General features: G+C 53.0%; 1 protein-coding gene across 2 annotated transcripts in view; it reads left to right on the forward strand.

The window, feature by feature from the left end:
* Window positions 1-819: 819 nt before the first annotated feature.
* The window catches only part of PDE10A (phosphodiesterase 10A), a 569,171-nt gene continuing 551,600 nt past the window's right edge, over window positions 820-18,390 (forward strand). The window contains exon 1 of one of the 2 annotated variants that reach the window (XM_059176573.1): window positions 820-1,536. In XM_059176573.1, the coding sequence (XP_059032556.1) occupies window positions 1,515-1,536 (22 nt within the window). In that variant the 5' untranslated portion in view covers window positions 820-1,514. Of the gene's footprint in view, window positions 1,537-1,604; window positions 2,816-18,390 lie in introns of those variants that run through there. The other variant, XM_059176572.1, reaches the window with a different exon arrangement.

Here is an 18,390-nt window from a genome sequence, read left to right on the forward strand (position 1 = left end):
CCGGTTTGAATCGCCAGCGGTGCGCAGAGGAAGGCGACACCGTCGGCCCCAGCCGCTGCCCTGAGCCACGTGGCCCTTCCTTCCACCCCCGCTCCCGTGTTGCTATGGGTCTGGGTGGCAGGCAGGCCCTGGCCGGTTCCCCAGCCCCGCTCTCCGCCTCTCGCCGCGCGGGGGCTGCGCACGGCTCCGCTCTCCTGTTTCCCTGCTTGCGTTCCGCGGGGGAAAAGACCCCTGGGCTTGGAGGGGCGGAAGAGGGCAGGCGCCTGGTCTTTTAAGGGCGGTCGCTGGGGGGGATTCCCTCGCCCCCTCCCCAAGGCGAGGCTGCTTGTCCCCGCATGGAAGGAGCGCCCCCCCCCCCCCCCCGCAGGCGTGACATCCTCGCGGAGTGGTGGTCCCCGCGCGCGGGCGTCCATCCATTCACTGCGACTCGGAGCCCAGCGCGGCCCCGAGGCTCGGACGGAATCTATGAATGGGGAGAGGCAAGCGAAGCGACGCCCGCTTCCACTCCCCGCTTCCCCGCCCCCTCCTCCGCCTCCCTCCAGCCCGAGCAACCAGATACTAAGTGACAAGGGGCCGGGGCGGGGGACACTGCGGGGGCGTGCGGGAGGGGACGAGTCTGGCTGGAGACAGCACTATTTATACACTCCGGGGCTCCAGGACAAAGAGGGCAGAGCGGAGTCCCCCGCCCCCCAACCCCAGAGCCTCCCCGGCCCCTCCCCGGCGGCTTTGATTTCATTACCGCCCCCCTCCCCGGGGCGGGCTGGCAGGTGCGGGGGTGGGAGCCGTCTCCGCGGGAGCCGCGGAGCCAGAGGTCCGGCTGCTGACGTCGGAGCGCCCGCTCCTGTCAATGAACGGCAGCGGCAGCCTGGGGACTCGTCTGGCAACGAGGCTACAGACGTCATCGCCTCCTGTTGGACGCGGGGGGTGTCCGAGCCGCAGCTCCGGCTTAAAGGAAAACTCTCCAAGTTCCAGGCAGCCAGGGAGAGTCGTTGCTGAGAGCACATGCACCCCCAAATGCCCAGTGTGCGCGGCACACGGGCCGGCACACGCGCGCGCACACACGCGCACACGCGCGCACACGCGCGTGCACACTCGCACTCCTGTTCTCCATGGATGTGCGGGTCCAAACTTGCGGGCCCGAGGAGGATGAGCTGAGATGGACCGGTCTTCACTGGCGCCTGGAGCGCTCGACGCGGCTTCCCTGGAGACCCCCAGGGGGAGAAAGGGAGGGAAAGAAGACTGTCCCCTCGGGTCAGAGTTGTGTCCCCTTGTCCGAGAAGATCAGCGCGAATGCCAGGGGCCCGAGGCTTTGGAACATGCCTGCCGAGCGGAGCGGAAGCGAGCGTTCTTGGAGAGTCCCGAACTTGGGCCACCGGCCTCGCCCGGCAACTTGCTTTGCGCAGTTCTCAATGGAGCCCTGGACCCACCGTGTTCCTGGCCGGTTGGCTTCTTTCTTCCTCTTTCGCCTCTCTTTTTTAAACGTACGAACTTGACATGAAGCCGAGAGCAGATCCATGCTTCAGCACACTTTGGCGGGTAAGTTGATACTTGCTTTTACCTATTATTTAACCCTTGAGAGTCCAGAAAAACTTAATTCCAATCTTTTCCCCAACTTTCCCTCATCATTTCCATTCTTCCCTTCTGGCATTAAGAAGGTGTGTGTGTGTGTGTGTGTGTGTGTGTGTGTGTGTGTGTGTGTGTGTGGTTTACGGACAAGACTGCTTTGGAGGAGGGCTGCCTAGCGGGATTGGGGAAGAATAAACCTGACTCTGTAAGGCTCAAAGGGCTGCACAGGAGGGAGGAAGACTGCGGCCAACCCCAGCGCGGAGCGCCTGCCTTGGTGCTGCTGCCCCCAGTTTGCCGCTCCAAGTTGCCGGCGAAGGCTGCCCTCCAGCTGCAAACCGCATCCGCGAGGGGGCTGGCCCGGCAGGTGCTTGGTGAAGAGGCCGAGAGAAGCCGCCAGTGCCCCCAGCCCGTCCTTGCTCCGAGTTCTGGATGGGGGCAAGATCCCCCTCCTCCTCTACCCCCCCCTCACCTCTGCTGCCACTCTTCTCTGCCCCCCACCCCCACCTCTGCCAACTCCTTTCGCAAAAGCCTCCATGATGTCATGGGGAGGAGGGCTCCGAGTGTCCAGCACCTGAAGGCATCACTGGACTGCATTCTGCAGCATTTTATTTTCTTCCTTCCACCCAGTTTTCCTTGCAATCCATTGAAAACATCCTCCACCAAACATCACAAGCAGTGCTCCCCAGAACCCCACTCCTGCATGAACAGACAGGGCCAGGGGTCCCGATCCGGAGCATCCCACCTCACCCCCTCCCAGACGAGGAAGAAATCAGCAGAGGGGCCCAAGGAGCCTCTCGCCCGCGGGTTCTGAGCTCTCCTCCCCTCTCAGCTTACCCTTCCCGCGGGGAGAAGAAGAGAAGGAGGAAGGAGCAGCGCGCTAGCGGGCGCAGACAGCCCCTAGACGTAGGGCAGCTCTGGGGAGCAGGGTGCGGGATCTGGGCGCCTGTCCCAGCCTCCTGCCTCTCCTGCCTCTCCTGCCTCTCCGGAGGGCCTGCCCTCCGTCTCCCTCCCTGGGCTCTGCTCCCCACCCCTTCCGTTCCCGCTCACTCCCTTCCACCTAACCCCACCTTCACTCTCCTCTCCGAGGGGGGAGGGCCGGGGGTGGGGAAAGAAACCCCCAAAGCCCCAGCCCCGGGCCGAGAGATGTCGAAGAAACGCAAAGCCCTCGAGGGTGGAGGAGGTGGAGAGTCCCCGAGCCCAGAGGAGGAGCCCACTGCCTGGTCTGGGGGCCACGGCGGCCAGGAGCAAGGTAGGGGGGGGGGGGAGGAGAGGGAAAAGGAGCAGCCGCGAAGCCTTTTGGAGTTGGGATCCTCTGCAGGAATGCTCCAGCCGGTCGACCTCGCAGCTCCCCTTGTCCAGGCAACTTGAGCAGACTCCCCCCCCCCCCCCAATGGCATTTTAGTGCTGTCTTCGGGAAACTGGGGGTAGGGGGAACGAGCTGATCCAGCCGGTGCTGGAGACCCCAATCTGGGAGAACTTGAAGCTGTGTGGGGAGAAGGGGAAGGTGGGGTGGGGTGGGACACGGGCCAGGAAGAAGCCGGGAGGTGTGGAGTGGGGGCTGCTGACCGTTTCCTGGTCCTCTGCCTGCCTTGTTGTCCTGTGCACTGGTGTGACAGACTGGCCTAGGGGAGTATGGGCAGCATTGCTGTCTGTGTGCCGGACACCTGTGTCTAGAGGGGGGGATGCCAGCTCTGACCCCCTAGTGCCTGTGGTCGGTGAGGGACGCCAGGGAGGCTGCTGCCTTCTCCCTCGCTTCTCCAATCCAGGGATGCTAAGGGTTGCGTCATGTTGAATCCTCTGCACAGCCAGGCTCTTTGCGTTCTCCTGAAGTTGGAGGGGAGGTTGGAAGCAAATTTGGGGATGTGTTGTGATTCCAAGGAGAGCTGTTGTGATGAGAGCAGTGAGGTGCTCCTTTTCCCAGAATGATACCAAGGAAAAAGTGAAGATGGGAAATTTCCTATGGAAACAAAAGTAATACCTGAGCATCTGATTTCCACATCAAAGAAACCCAAACAGACACCTTTTATTTCATTGAAAGCACTGTGGATTTGGTTAAAGGTAGGCCTGAAGGAACCAGTCAAGCTCTTCCTGGGCTGTCATTAAAAGACAAAGGAAAAATGACCCGGATGCAAATGTTGTGCTGTCGGTTAAGCTGTGGAAGAGGAGGTGGGAGAGCTCATGGGGGAGGGGTGGGGATCTGGATCCAGGCCGGTGGAAGAGTTGTTCTGAGCGATTGCTGGCCTTTCCAGAACCCAGCCTTGGGAGCTCGGTTGGTGACGGTGCAGGTCTGAGCAGAGCATCAGGAGACACGGGCGTGCGTCTCCAAAATGGAGTCATGGCTCTTCTGCCTTGACGTCATAAGAAACCCAGAGTCACCAAGTCCTTCCTGCACATGAGACATGAATCTTTGTGTCCACTGGGAACCTTTTGCATGGCTCGTGTGCACGTCAAAGCAAAGGTTAGGTGTTGGCTCTCCTTGGACAGTGCATTTTGGATTTGATAGAGATGGATGAGAGCAATGCTGTCCGCTTACCCAGAAATCGGTTGTATTTCAATGACTGCCCGTACTTTGACTTTATGTGCTCAGGTAGGATCCTAGAACAAAAGTCAGTTCATTTCTTAAATTAATTTCCCTGGGAAAATGGCATTTGGCAAGAAATTCAAATAGTGCAAGGGGCTTTATCTGGTTGGTATTTTTCCATCTCTGGGAAGAATGGTTTGGTATCACCATGGGTATGGGACACCACTTGTCTGCTCTATCGCCAGCGCTTGGTTTTGACCTGAGGGTCACTCTCCAAGATGCGGACCGTGTTCTTCTGCTCAAGCAACTGGTGAAGTCTTTGGGAACTGACCTCATTATCGTGGTTAATAACAACAAGGGGCCGCGTTAAGGCCCTTTAATAATTAATGAATACATGACTTCCGGTTATAAAAGAAAAAAAGAATTGTATTTTAACAGACCTATCTCCTCTTTTTTTGTGGGAATGCTTGATATTAGAACTTAAAAAGAGATGCTCTGGAGGTCCTGTACTAATAGTAGCAACTAATTTGCACATTCCCCCATGCAGCAGGGCCTGGCCCAGGATATTGTGCAAGTCAGAATAGGTGGCGGAGAGTCCCTCTATCTATATTATTCAGAAATGCTAATAATTTTGAAATGGCTTGTTGTACACATTGGTCTAGTTCTAGAGCTTGCAAATATCTAATGATTTCACTGTATCCTTTGTATCTGGCAAATAAAAATGCCGCTTGGTGATCGCCTGTAAGGATGTAACTGTAGAAACCGTTAAGACTGTAAACACTTAACCACTGTATGACGACGAATGCGTTTCTTTGGGAAATGGTAGCCGGGGCACACGCCCACGGGGGCGGCAGAACGTCTCTGTGCATGTGGTCGGGTGAATGGTGGCGCACACGGCGACCCGGGGAGAAGGAGAGGCCCCGTGCGACCTGGTGTGTGAGAGCCCGGTGGCTCCGTTCACGCAGCCCCACACGTGACCCAGGACCTGGGTCTCCTGCACCTCCCCACGTCGGCGCTGTTCTTGGCTTTCCTTTGGGTCCCTCGGCCGGACTTGGCGGTATGTGTGCTGAAGAACGGGTGAGGTGTTCACGTCGGTCTTGCTGGCCTTGACTGTCAGAGGGGGATTCTTTTAAGTTCCAGTGACTTGGAAGGCCAATGTGTTTATTCATTTTAACCATTGAAAGTATATTATCATGTGTATTAAATTAAGGCAATTGGAAATTAAATTTCAGCGGTAGTCATTGATTATAAGACCATCTGTCCGCAGGTTGGCTTGATCCAAAGTTTTAAATAGCTGATCAGCGTACAGGCTACCTGGAGGGAGTATGGTGGGAGCTCGGAGCCTCGGAACAAAGACCCGTCGCGCCTCTTCATGTCCTCACCCTCCTCCAGTGAGTGCCGGGTGCGCGCAGGCCCGGTCATGGCTGGTGGGCGGTCGCTGCACGTGGGTATCCCCTGGCTGCGGTGTCCGAATGGCGGCTGTCCCCTTTGTCGTCTCTGTTCAGGAGATGCCGTATGGGGGTCACGGTAAGGCCACACCTGGGTCGCTGTGAACACACGTGGGTGGTTTTGGTTTTCTCCCCGGCTGTGATGGTCCCGTCGTATTTCATTTAGCTGAGTAAAGACGAAGAGCAAGTGTGCTGTCCTGGCTTTGGCTGAACATCTCTTCGGACGCCCATTGAAATTATCTGACACGTGTGCATGCTTGTGTGTGTGTGTGTGTGTGTGTGTGTGTGTAAAGTCACGGCCGGCATATCACCCCTCCTGGGTCTCAGCTGAGGCCAACACGTGTTCAGATTATACCTATGAAAGATCGTCGCATAAAATGTTCAACTTCTAAAGATTCTGTCTTTACCACTAAGAGGGGGTTGGTTGCCAGTGACAATGCCGGCCCCAGTTTCTCTTTCGCTCTGCTTCTCCTTTTCTTTGTTGTTTTGAACTTGGACACAAGAGCATGTCCCAGGGCTCAGTGAGCTGTGAAGATGGTGGCTGTGTTGAAGGCTGCGTGGGGAGAGTCTCTGAGGAAAACACTGAGGAATTTTATGGAAGAATCTTATTTCCCGGGAAAATATTCCGATGTTTTCTACTGTCTTCACTTTCTCTTCATTTTAGTCCCTTTTGTGGAATTATTATTGACTTGGATGCTGGTTTGACCACAAGACATGTCTTTAGCACCGTGCACTGAAATATGGGGAAAAGCCCAGTTCCCGCACAGCCTCACTCTGGTGCGAAACCTGCTCTCCTGGCTTGTCCATCTTCCCGCCCATTCCCTGGTTCTTGTGTGTTGTTTCACTCTTATTTCTTTTGGGACGACTTTTGAATGAATGTCTGTTGTTCATTATGACATTCCATACATTTAATGAGTGTTTTAAAAATAAGTAGTTTCTATTTTTGAGGGAATTGGCTAAGATCCCATCTAATGCCGTGTTCCAGATTCCTGCCTCGACTGAATGCCCTGAAGGGGAGCCTCCCTTTAGAGGGTTGCTGGGGCAAGTCTGGGTAGGAGCTACGACCTACTCACGGTTCACATTCCCCAGACATCCTGAGCTGCGGGGACACTGGCTGTGGGTCACCATTCCTTCCTCCCATGAGTGAGTGCCCGAAGCAAGCATGTGGTTTCCTACAGCTGTGTATCTCTTTGACATCACAGTGGCTTCTGGGTTTTGTGACTTCCCTGTGTTATTAATTGGTTTGGAGAACATTCTATGCCTCTAAAACTCATTTCAGGTAAATATCTAGATTGTTAACTGACTTACATCTCCCTGACACTCTGGACACCAGTCAGAATGATTTTTTCCGAACAGATTAATTTTTTAAAATAATTGACTACATTGTTTTGTTATTATGAAAAAAATCTTTTAAGGATGATTTATAATCATTAACATAAAAGAGTAGGCATGACCTCTGGAGGAAGACCTGGTGTTGAAGAACATTCTTACAGAAGTTTGAGGCAAAGAGCTACAGCTCAGGTGTTTTTGTCATTCTGTTGGCTTCTCTGGCTCCCACCAGAAGGGCCGTTGCTGTGTGGGGCACCGGAGATGCTGAAGGAGAGAGGGGAGTTTGGGGAAAGAAACGCACGAGGATGGAGACCAGGAGTCCGAGAGTTCTCACAGTCGGACCAGAAAGGAACTTACACGTGAATGAAAAACAAAAGGCGCCCTGTTGTGTGTCTCCTAGTTGGCCCATAACTTTAGAAGGGCGAACCTCTAGGACTCGGTTGTGTTGGTGTGAAGAAGTGGACAGATCGCACTGGCCCGCAGACCCTGTGGTAACTCACCGGGGCTGGGCGTGTGTCTGCGACGTTGGAGGTGCCACAGCCCACCCGTCAGCAGCACTCACTGTGTTCGCAGTTCACTGTGGCTTCATTACGAGTCTCGAGTATACGGGGAAGAGTGATTTGTTGTAACACATGAGGAAAATCCAGGATCCACTAATAATATGTTAATGCAATCTGTCCCGCTCCCCGCTTGCTATGAAGCTCTTTTCTTGCGTTTCCTCCGGACTTCGTTATTCAGTCGGTGTCTGATTGTCAGGTTTCTGAAGTCGCTGTTATTTAATTGTCTGAAATGCAGTGCAGAAAAATTTCAAAGAGGAACTGAAGTGTTGCCAATGACAGGATTTCATGAAGTCCCTGAGAGTGATGCTGGGAACAGGGCCACTCCTGTGCGAAGCCGCTGGAAATGAGTGAGACTCTCGGCAGAAGATGATGCAGTGTCCCCGCTGCCACAGATTCTGTGCCGTCGATTCTATGGAGACCATCCTTGGGTAAGCGCTGCAGCTTCTAAGTGCTGGCCACACGGGGTCCTTGGGAACAGGCATGGCCTTGGGGTCACTGTGGGGACGTCTCACTCATAGGATAAAACGCTATCTGGGATTTTTTTTTATTTTGCTGACTGTTGTTTTATGGTCTGCCTACCCCTAGAAGATATTTTTGATAAAGGCAGAAACGTCTCCTTTCTCCCTCCCTCTCTTCCTTCCTTTTTTTTTTCTTTTTTTTTTTTTTACCATGTACTTCTGGAAGTTAGAAGTTAGAGTAAAACCTGGCAATGTTAAGTCCTCTGTAAATATTTGCTGAGTGAATGTGTGAGTGACTGACTGCACTCCCCTTTTAATGGAAGTTTCCTGTAGACGTAGGATGCACAGACGGTTTTACAGAAAACGGCTGAGGCAGACTTTAAGGGGAGCCCCTAGATGGACTCCGTGCCCCCGGCTGTCCCTGCTTTGGTACGTCTGTGTGGTGAGCCCCTCTCAGGGACAAGTAGTGAAATCCAAAGAGAAGGAAGTACAGCGGAAGGGTTTTTCAGGAAGGTTCTGGAGCAGCGCATGGGCTTGAGGGACAGTCACAGGAAGCGTGGTGGGACCCACAGCCTTGGACTTAACTCGTTCTCCTGCCTCATCTATTCCCCCAGATAACAAGGCCCACACCAGGCCAGACCTTATAGCCCAGAGCAGCGACACCTGCCGGCCCAGCCGAAATATCCCAAAGACAGAATTTCTCATTCTTGCAGAACGCAGTGGGGCATGGTCTCTTATTTATAAGAGCGCATCAAGATATGCCCCCCCAACTGAGACAGACATCCCCACTCCCCCCCGTCTCCCAGCAGGAAATCACCAGCACTCCTTTTATTCTTTAGTAAATTAAGGCCAAACGCTCTGCTTTGGCATGAAGGTCTGCCACCCTGGGGTCCCGGGGGAGACCCGGGAGCTAATAGAAGCGCCAGTGCTGTGTCAGCTGAATATTGCGACATATAGGTAAGCCTTGATATCCGGGTTCACTCTTCCTTCCTTCCAGGTTCCCCGCTTTCAGCCACATGGACAAGGGCTTTCTGTGAGGGTTTATGGAGCTTCCTCTTCCGAGAGCTCCTTTCTCCATTTGGTGTCTCGTTATGGAAACCATAAACATCCGGGGAGTCCCGGCTGCGTCTCTGCCTCCTCCGTGAAGCCGGGGCCACCTCCACCAGGGAGACTCGGGTCTGGGGGCTCTGAGTGGTGTCCTCGGCTTGCACGGGTTCAGTGTGCGTGGGGACCCGTTCAGTGGCTCCTGGACCCTTCTTTCCCCCATCGGCCTGAAGGAGTCTAGAGACAAGGGGCGTGTTACAGACACACCGTGTAGTCAATAGGCCACTGAGTTATCACTGGTCCAGAGTGTATGCGGGGGGCAGGGGAGCACAGACAACGTGGAGAAACAGAGCCTCACGTGTGTGTGTTGATGAGAAGCTCCGTCTTGGTGACCAGGGACGGTCTCTGCCTCGTGTGGGAATCAATTAAAACATTACCAGCAACTTTGATAGGGTGATTTAAGAATAATTTTATAATTAATAGACTGAATCACAGGGTGCTTTGGAGGAGATAGAAAATGTAAGGCTAAGACTTGTTTTGCTTCAACAACGTCTTTACGAGGTGGAGAATCGGTAAGCAAAAATGCTTCAGTTTGCCGGAAAACTCTGTCTTGTCGAAGAAGGACATTGACGCGACGTCCAAGAGGTTATGAGTTGTGATGAAGAATAGCCACCTTGCACGCAAGACCGCGTCGCTGCGTTTACAAGCCGTGCCAAGTCATTCCACACGTATTTGGATATTCTGGGGGAAGCTCCGTCCCCACCCGGCCGGCTGTCGCTGGGTCAGGGACTCTGCCGCTCTGTCCCACCTTCCCGTGCGCCACACGACCCTTTGGATGCCAGGAACTTGGCTGTTTCTTCAGAACGTTGCGTGCGTCTTTCCTTTTTTGTACAGAGAGTAAGCTTCGTTAATGTAGTACATTCCTGAGTCAACCTTCACTAAGTGCAGGAAACCTGCTTTTTATCTTTCGCTCATAAAACATGTGCAAAAGAGCTGTAGCATTTTGGAATGGTCTCAGCAGTGTTTCTCAGATGGTGGGTAGTAACCTATTTGTGAGTCATGACATCTATTTTTAGTGAGTCCCAACCAGATTTCTAAAAACTGAATGGAATGGGGGAGAAGCCGAGGAGAGGATGGAGGTGGGGGAGCCCGTGGGGGGGTGGGGGGAAGGAGGGGGAGGGCGGGGAGGGGGGAGTGGGGAGGGGGAGGAGAGGGGAGGCAGGAGGGTCAGAGCAACTGGCAGACTGGGAAGCTGTTCTTTAGTGACATGTGTGTATCTTTGGTCTCTTGTAAAATTCATTTCCTACTGTGAGTTGAAAAGGTAGCAGAGGCGGGGTCTGGACGGTGTCTGACAGCTGTCTTGGTGACAGTGGTCCTGTGATGCCAGAATTATTGTAGCCTCTTGGTGAAAAATGATACATTAAAGCAAATCTCTTTGGATCAAGGAGTGTCTCCCTCGGGCTCTGTGCTCAGGAATGCGTCACCACGGGGGACCCTGCAAGGCCTCCCGTGGCTGGTGTGTCGGGTCCCAGCTCTGACAGGGCAGCCCTGCTCCCAGCCCCTTCCAGGCCAGCCCCTGGGTTGTGCCTCTGAACCTTGGCTCCCCAGCCAGATTGCAGAACGTCTCAAGAGAACGATCAAGTCTTCGTTCCCGTTTTCCCGCAGGAAGGAGCTCAGAGTGGGTTGTCCACAGGCGACTTGACTGTGCGCTCCTGGCTGAGGCCGGACCACCCCTGCGCCGTGGATCACGCAGGGCGAGGCAGGACGAGAGGCAGCAGGAGGACGGGTGGGAAGGAAGGTCCATGCTTGGGGGCGCCCCGGGCAGGGCGGCTGCTGGCTGCGGGGAGCTGGCAGGACTCGGCGGGAGCCCCTCTCCCTCCTGGCACACAGTCAGGCCTCGGGGCACGGAGAGTCCTTGTTTCCCGCGGCGCCGTCAGTGAGAGGAACGGCGTGGGCTCGGCCGGCCACCGCAGAGTGGAGGGCGCGCTCTGCTCTGCTTTCAGAGATCACTTCTGTGTGCTTCAGAGTTTCCACGTCTCCGTCTCCATCTGTATGTGCTTGGTTGGTATTTGCTTCTTTCTTTCTCTCTCTCTCTCTCTCTCTCTTTCTTTCTTTCTAAGCCAGATTCTTTAAGGTCTCCACTGACACGGAGCATAGCTTTTCAGCCCCTCAGAGCCCAGGAGGCTGGACTTAGCCCCCTGCCCCCATCCGTGCCTCGACCGGCGCACTGACGGGCACCGCTGGCTATGGTACACTTGACCACGTTTCACGTGAAGTGCAGTCTTCACCTCTCCCCTTCCACTGTGAAATCGCACCGGTCCAGATCGGATAGGGGAAGACGTACAATAATGAAATGAATCAAGAAATAATGTTGGGGCTGCCTGCAGGCCGACATGTGGAAATGATGCCGAATCATCTTTGGAAATGTTTGGGACAGTCCTGGCGTTCAGAACGCAGGTCCGATGATTTCAACTTCCCAGTTCTCTTCTTAAAACTAGAGGCAGTCAAAATTACTATTGTTTTACGCCCTCGCCACTCACCTTGGTTCGTAACTGATGAGTCGCTGTTACCAGTCTGGTCTGAGTATGGCCGGAGGGAGAGAGAGAGAAGCGGAAATAAGGAGTTTCCCCTCACACAGTCTCATGTCCGCTGTGCGCAAAGCAGCCCCCCTCGACGGCTAGTAGGCGAGAGCGCGCGTTTCCAGCCCCGAAGGAATTTACAGTCTGCAGGAGATAAGAACGCATTACACGAGCCATTAAGCAAGTGGCTTCATGGAAACCATCCAAAGGGTCGTAGAGGCTTCTGGAAGGGAGTGAGCCATTTCTCGTGGGCTGGGCTGAGCTGAATCATCCTGACGTGTCTGTGAGGCAGCGAGGAGCCTTCCTCCGTCCTCGTGCGCGAGCCTTCAGGTTTAACGCCGGGGTCCATGCCTCAGCCTTTCCCCTTCGTTGAGAAGAGATTTCCTTAGGGCAGCTTTCACTGCGCTCGGTAAGGCCCACGGAACACTCTTGTTCGGATCCTGTTTCCTTCGGTGGGCTCTGCAGCTGCAATTTTTAAAATTTATTCTTGAATAAAAAGAAAATGTGATTTGTAAATATTGAACAGACACAATAGGTGTATGTTTTCTTTTAAGGAGTAGTTCTCACTCCTCTTCACTATAGATCCTGCCCGTTTCCTCTAACTTTATTCTTAAGAAAGCTTATCCCTTTTTTTTAAAAAATTGCTCTTGTAAGTGGAATTATTTTGCCTATTAATTTTTTTAGACTAGTTTCTTGTCTATGGTGAACACTATGGATATTTGTATTTTTATAAACTGCTTTTTAAATCTTGACATGATCTCAGACTTCTAGAAAAGTAGCAAGTACAGTGGAGCGGCCTTGTTTTCTTCAGGAGCCGTGACCCCAAGTATGTACTTCAGTGTGCACTTCCCACAAACAGGACAGGCTCCTCCGTGAATGCTACACAAGCGTCCAAATCAGACTGCTCATGGGTCCGTTGCTACCATCGAGCCCCCACACCCCACCGTGCTTTGCCGGGAGTTCTGGCAGCATCCTTAGCAACAAAGCATCGGGTCCGGAGCCACCTGTGACCCCTGTCCTCGGCGTCCTTCGGTCCGAAGCAGCTCGTCAGTCTCTGAAAGACTTGTACCATCTTGGCTGTTTTTAGAGATTATGACCAAGTTGTTCTGTAGAAGCTCTCTTGGTACGAAGTTGTTCTGATGTGTCCTCATGGTTAGACCCAGGCTCTGGCCCCTTGGAAGGAACCTCGTAGACGTGGGGCTGTGTTTTCCTTAATGAATTTCAACAGATGGGCCTATTACCGACCGTGTCCACCTTGACCGCTCAGTCATTCGATTAGGGTGTGTCTTCCAATTTCTCCATTGTGAAGTTTCACTTTGCCTCCTTCTGAGCAGTAAGGTACTTGGATCCATTCCTTTCCTCTGCAAAATTCCCATTATTCGCTTGTTCATTTCTATGAACCTGGACTCTGGCTGGCCTGGTCTTCACAGGTTGTGACACATAACAGCCCCTGTGTATTTCGAAGCTCAGATCGTCCCAGATTGGGTGAGTGTGAGCTCCTTCGAGGTAGCTTTTGCATCTTTGGACAAATATCTCAGTCTGGATGTCTTTCTCTGTGTCTCCTTATGTAGAAAGGCCGAGACACACCATGAACGCATTCACATCTGTGATTTTTTGTGTATTTATCTATTCAAAACCAGGAGGTCATACCAACACTACTGTTCGAACCCACTGTTCCAGGGTTCATTCTAGATGTTTCCTTTCTCACTCTCTTCTCTGATCATGAGAAACCTGGCTGGCTGTGCGTACCTTTGCCACCTGAGGAACCTTTTCCCCTCATTGCCTCCACGACTCCCTTGTGGGGACCCTCTCCTCGTACATCCGGGTGTGACCCAAAGATCTGGTCTTGGCTGCCCTTGGCCTTGGCTGAGTTCCTGTCTGGTCCCGTACAAGGGCCCAAGGACAGAAAGGGAAGGGGAAGAAGAGACATCGAGGGGCAGAGGACGTCCGCGTGCTGACTTCTGAGGTCATTCAAACTTGCTCTTCCGATGATTTCTTCAAGCGCCTCCGGAATCAGTTACCAATAGTGGTGATTTGACCTTCCCTCTCCAAACGTGGTACCTCTTACCTTCATCAGCACCTTTGCCCGATGCACCAGAATGCCATGAAACAGTACCAATGATGGAGATGTTGCGGCGTTACTTTCTCTAAGCGCTGACCTTTGGGAAGAGACACGAGACCTCACCAGCTTGATTGTTCCTCAGTAAAAGCCTGGCCCTGTCGTGCACCTCTCCCCAGCCATGGGTGGGATTGCCACCCACTGTAAGACTCCCCTCATGGTCTGTGAGGTCCCCGGCCTTGCCTCAGGGCTTTTGGGAACAATAGCATCAGGAGTGGACGTTGGATATAGAATTTGTGTCAGATGACTTTCTACCTCTTATAGATAGATTCATGTGATTTTTTACTTTTGATCTGTTAATTGCTTGGAAACCTTTTAACGCTCCTCGTTCACCAGGAAGCTCCCGACTAAGTACAACTGAGATTTTCCCCGCCTCTCGTCAGGCCGAGTGGCTCAGGGAGTCCCACGAACCGACTGTACTCGCTTCCCAGCGCTCCGTCTCCGTCCTGCTCTCCCTGTCGGCTCCTCACCATGGTGAACCCCTTAGCGGGGCACGTCCGGTTCTGCTCCTTCTTGGCTGAAAAAATGATCAGTATCTTTGGTGGATTTTCTAGAGATGCCGTTGGTTTCGACACGGCCGCTGTGACAGAGGGTTATTCTGACAGACCCGACCGACTCAGCTGGGCGTGTTCAGAAGACGTTCTGCGCTCCATCGGCGTGAGCGGCTCCCATCCCTCACAGCCTGATGGGTCTGATCTGGCTGTTTTGTAAAGTACGAGGATGCATTTGTTTTAATTAAACCTGATTTTCAGGCCTGTACACTCTGGATGTACCCCCACGACTTTCACGCCTTATGGTGAGTCACGCATTGCCGTGCGTGTTTCTCTGATGCCTTCTTCCCGGCAGCTCCTGGCTACTCCCGGCTACTCCCAGCTGCTCCCGCTACTCCTGGCTACTCCCGGCTACTCCCGGCTACGGCTGCTCTCCCCTCTGCGTCGTTGCTACGGGATTAGGGACTAGGGATTAGGGATTGTCACAGATCAGCCCACTTGGTGTCAGCCTTTTCGTGCCACTTTCCTATGGGTTTTGGATGATTCCTATTCTCTGGGCCCACGTGGTCTTCTCCTCTGGGATTTCTCTGTCGCAGGCTCCAGCCTCTAACTGTCCGCACCAGGATTCCCGTATGTGTGCTAAGTATTCACGGACGTCTCGTGTGTTTGGGGAAGGTTAGCCGAGTATAATTTGGGGGAAGGCTATTGTGAAACCTAGCAGGAGACAGAGTTTGTGGGGAAAACAGCCCCCCACCTACTTACACATTTAATGACACATGGGAATCACTTCACCTGTGCACAAATGCGTGAAAGCTGGTTAGATACTAGGAGAGTAACACCTGAGTGACCGCTGGGCTGTCTCCCAGCCAAAGCTAGAGCCCGGGACCAGTAATTAAAATAGAGGCATCTATTATCTGGGGAAACACCCCTGACATCTCTTTCTTCTGCCCGTCATCTCTCTGCCATGCCACAGGAGGTCCGACCCTAGAGGAAGGTTAGGGCCCAGCCCAGGAAGGTCTCCCATCTCCATTTTGATAGACTTGCGGGATCTGCCTCCAGAGCTCTATTCAGCGCCACGCTCCCATGTTCAAGCCCGTGTTTCTGCACCTGCATTTCTACCCTGAACTCGTGAACGCACAGTTTATCTTGTGTCTGCTCACATCAGCTTCTCCTGCTTAGCCCTGCCAGCACACGCCCGCACCATTCACCAGATTGCTCACCGGGTCCCCAACCCAGAAACCTTGGGTCATTCATGACTATTGTATAAATTCTACCTCCTGAGCCTCTCCGTCTTCAAGGCAATTACACTTCCCCACTGCTGTTGTCCCAATCCTGTCTCTCATCATTTCTCCGTTGGAAGACTCGGGTCCCAGCTTGGGTTCTCATGCTTCGCTTATGCTCCTTGGACTGTCGGACCGAGTGTTCTAACATAAAACACACCCCTGTTAAGCCCTTGTCGAACCCTGCGGTGGCTGGTGTCCAGGGTCAAGTCTGGCAGAAAGGTCCTTCATTTGCCTGTCCTTGCCCCCCTGCCCGCCACATGCCCACCACGTTTCTCACTCACCGGGTTTCAGACCTCTGGACTCTGGCACTGGCTCTCGGTTCCATCCGTCTCTCCATCTGCCTGGAGAACTCATCCCATTAGTGGCCGCGGAAACAGCTTCTCCTTTAGGACAAGTTTCTTCACTTCCTCAAGCAAAGTCTCTCACTCCTTCCCATGCGTTACCAGCGCACTCGCACATTCTTCTCATTATTGCATGAGTTGAAATAAATCCTTAAGAAATATTTTAGCCGTATTTCACTTACACGTCCACCTGGTGATTGTTTGTATCCATGGCTGTTGCCCTTCTCATTTGGGCAGGGCTTGGTCATGCGGACCGCGTTCCCTTGTGCCCAGCCCAGTGGCTGGCACACAGTACGTGTGCTGGCGTCTTTGGTGCTGAGAGAGAGAGGGGTCACAGCTAGTCTTGTGGCAAATTCTAGCATTACTTAAGTGGAGTTGGCTTGATATTTAAAAAAAATTATGAGTATTTCAGATATACGATGCCCAGGTTTTCTCCCTATGTTTTAAAAGCACCTGGTAGCGGCGCCTGGATGGTTCAGCATGAAGATCGCGCAACTCTTGATCTCAGGGTCATGACTTTGACCCTCACATTGGAAGTAGAGATTACATAATAAAATAAAATATTTTTTTAAAAGATTTTATTTATTTATTTGACAGTCAGAGATCACAAGTAGGCAGAGAGGCAGACAGAGACAGAGGAGGAAGCAGGCTCCCTGCTGAGCAGAGAGCCCGATGCGGGGCTCCATCCCAGGACCCTGAGATCATGACCTGAGCTGAAGACAGAGGCTTTAACGCACTGAGCCACCCAGGCACCCCAATAAAATAAAATCTTAAAAAATAATAAAAGCATGTGGTAAAACTGGTGATGAGAGAAAACAGAAAGAAAAAAAAAAGATTTAAAGAGAAATTAGGGGGGAGCCTGGGTGGCTCAGTGGGTTAAAGCCTCTGCCTTCGGCTCAGGTCATGATCTCAGGGTCCTGGGATCGAGTCCCGCATCGGGCTCTCTGCTCAGCGGGGAGCCTGCTTCCCCCTCTCTCTCTCTCTGCCCGCCTCTCTGCCTATTTGTGTTCTCTGTCAAATTAAAAAAAAAAAAATCTTTAAAGAGAAATTAGGGTCCATGAGAATAAAAAAAGGCTGTTGAACCTCCTGGACCTTTCTTTTATCACCTGTAAAATGAGAAGTGGGCAATCATTTGCTGCCTGAGACCCCTTCCAGATCAGAAGGATGCCGTCTCTAGGTTGCCCCTGGTTGGCTTAGGCAGGGCAAGGGAACAGGAATTATCTGAGTAGATGCAGACAATTCATTCCCTGTTGCTGCAGGTTTGATAACAAGGAAGTTAGTTCAGTTGTAGAGGGAACATTTATAGATGAGATGAGTAATTTCCTGGCACTAACAGAGAAAATAGTGAGGCCGGTAGCTAAGTCTTTGCACCTGTGCATCTCAAACGAAGAGGTCACTGTCTTTGCTTGCTTGAGTCTCACCTGCCAGGAGACCAGCCCCTCTCTGTGGCTGACACATCTTGGCTGTGTCGCTCCTGCTCTTCCTTCCTTCCAACCTTGACCACCCGCTGTGACCCAGGGACTGTGAATCCAGAGTTACAGGCACAGCACCGGCCCTGAGAGTCTAGCAGGTGAGGTGCCCCAGGGAGCTTGCCGAGAGAGAGAGAGAAAGAGAGAGAGAGAAAGAGAGAGAGAGAGCGCGCGCCCGAGCCCCCCAGGTGGTCCAGGAAGTGAGGCCTGGAGTTCCCAGGCTTAAAAGCTGGGGAAGGGGCTCTGGGAGCTCACCTGGCAGCCGCAGGTGCGTCCCTGTGTCAGAGTGCGGCTCTGGGTCGCCTGCTTTGGCCCTCTTCTTTCTTGCTAAGATATTTGCCTCCATTTATGCTGGATGCTTTCAGTGAAGCCTTTGCCACAGTCCTCTGGGGTGTCCTACATCCTCCCACTTATTAGAGGAAATTATGACCCGAAGATGTCGCATAGCCCGTGTGAAGTCTCACAGCTTGTGGGATAGAGCTAGGATCTGGACCTGGAATTGTTCTGCTCATGCTGGTTGTTTTTTTGTTTGTTTTGTTTTGTTTTTAACACCTACTCATCCCCTATGAACGGGAAGAGAATCCACACTAGGCCCGCACTGATGTCCGACCAGAGGCTGGGAAGTGCGGTCCCCGTGGAGGTTACCCGGGAGCAAGGCAGCCTCGTTTTCGAGCCTGACACTGGGAGCGGCCCTGGGTCGGTGTGAGAAACACGGTTGCTCCTTCCTTGTGCAAGAGCACGTGCGTGGGTGTGCCTGTGTGCAAGGGTGTGAGACAGACTGTAGGGGCCGGGGTGAAGAAACCAACACAACTCTCGATTAATTTTGAAAACCTGCACTTCACAGGCCGGAAAGGTTAGCTGCATTTTCTTACCAGCACTGGTAACTCACCTTACGTCTGCGATCAGGTCATTAGAACAGGGGTTCCAACCCAGGGATGTGCGTGTCTGTGCGTGTGTGTGCTTTACGCACATGCCTGTTTGGTGTTTTAGCTGATGACTCATTAGAGTCAATGTCCAGAACACAGCAGTGAACATAACTGACCAGACCGTGGGGCACTGTGGACAGCGAGTTTGCCGGCCACCGGTGTCTCCGTTGAGGGCACAAAGGTTTGACCTAAAGCGGGCGGATCCTTTCCACCCAGGGGCTGTGGCTGTGAGCTTGGTTCTCATTGCCTGGGCCCC

Source organism: Mustela lutreola, chromosome 6 (genome assembly GCF_030435805.1).
Source record: "Mustela lutreola isolate mMusLut2 chromosome 6, mMusLut2.pri, whole genome shotgun sequence".
NCBI lineage: Eukaryota > Metazoa > Chordata > Mammalia > Carnivora > Mustelidae > Mustela > Mustela lutreola.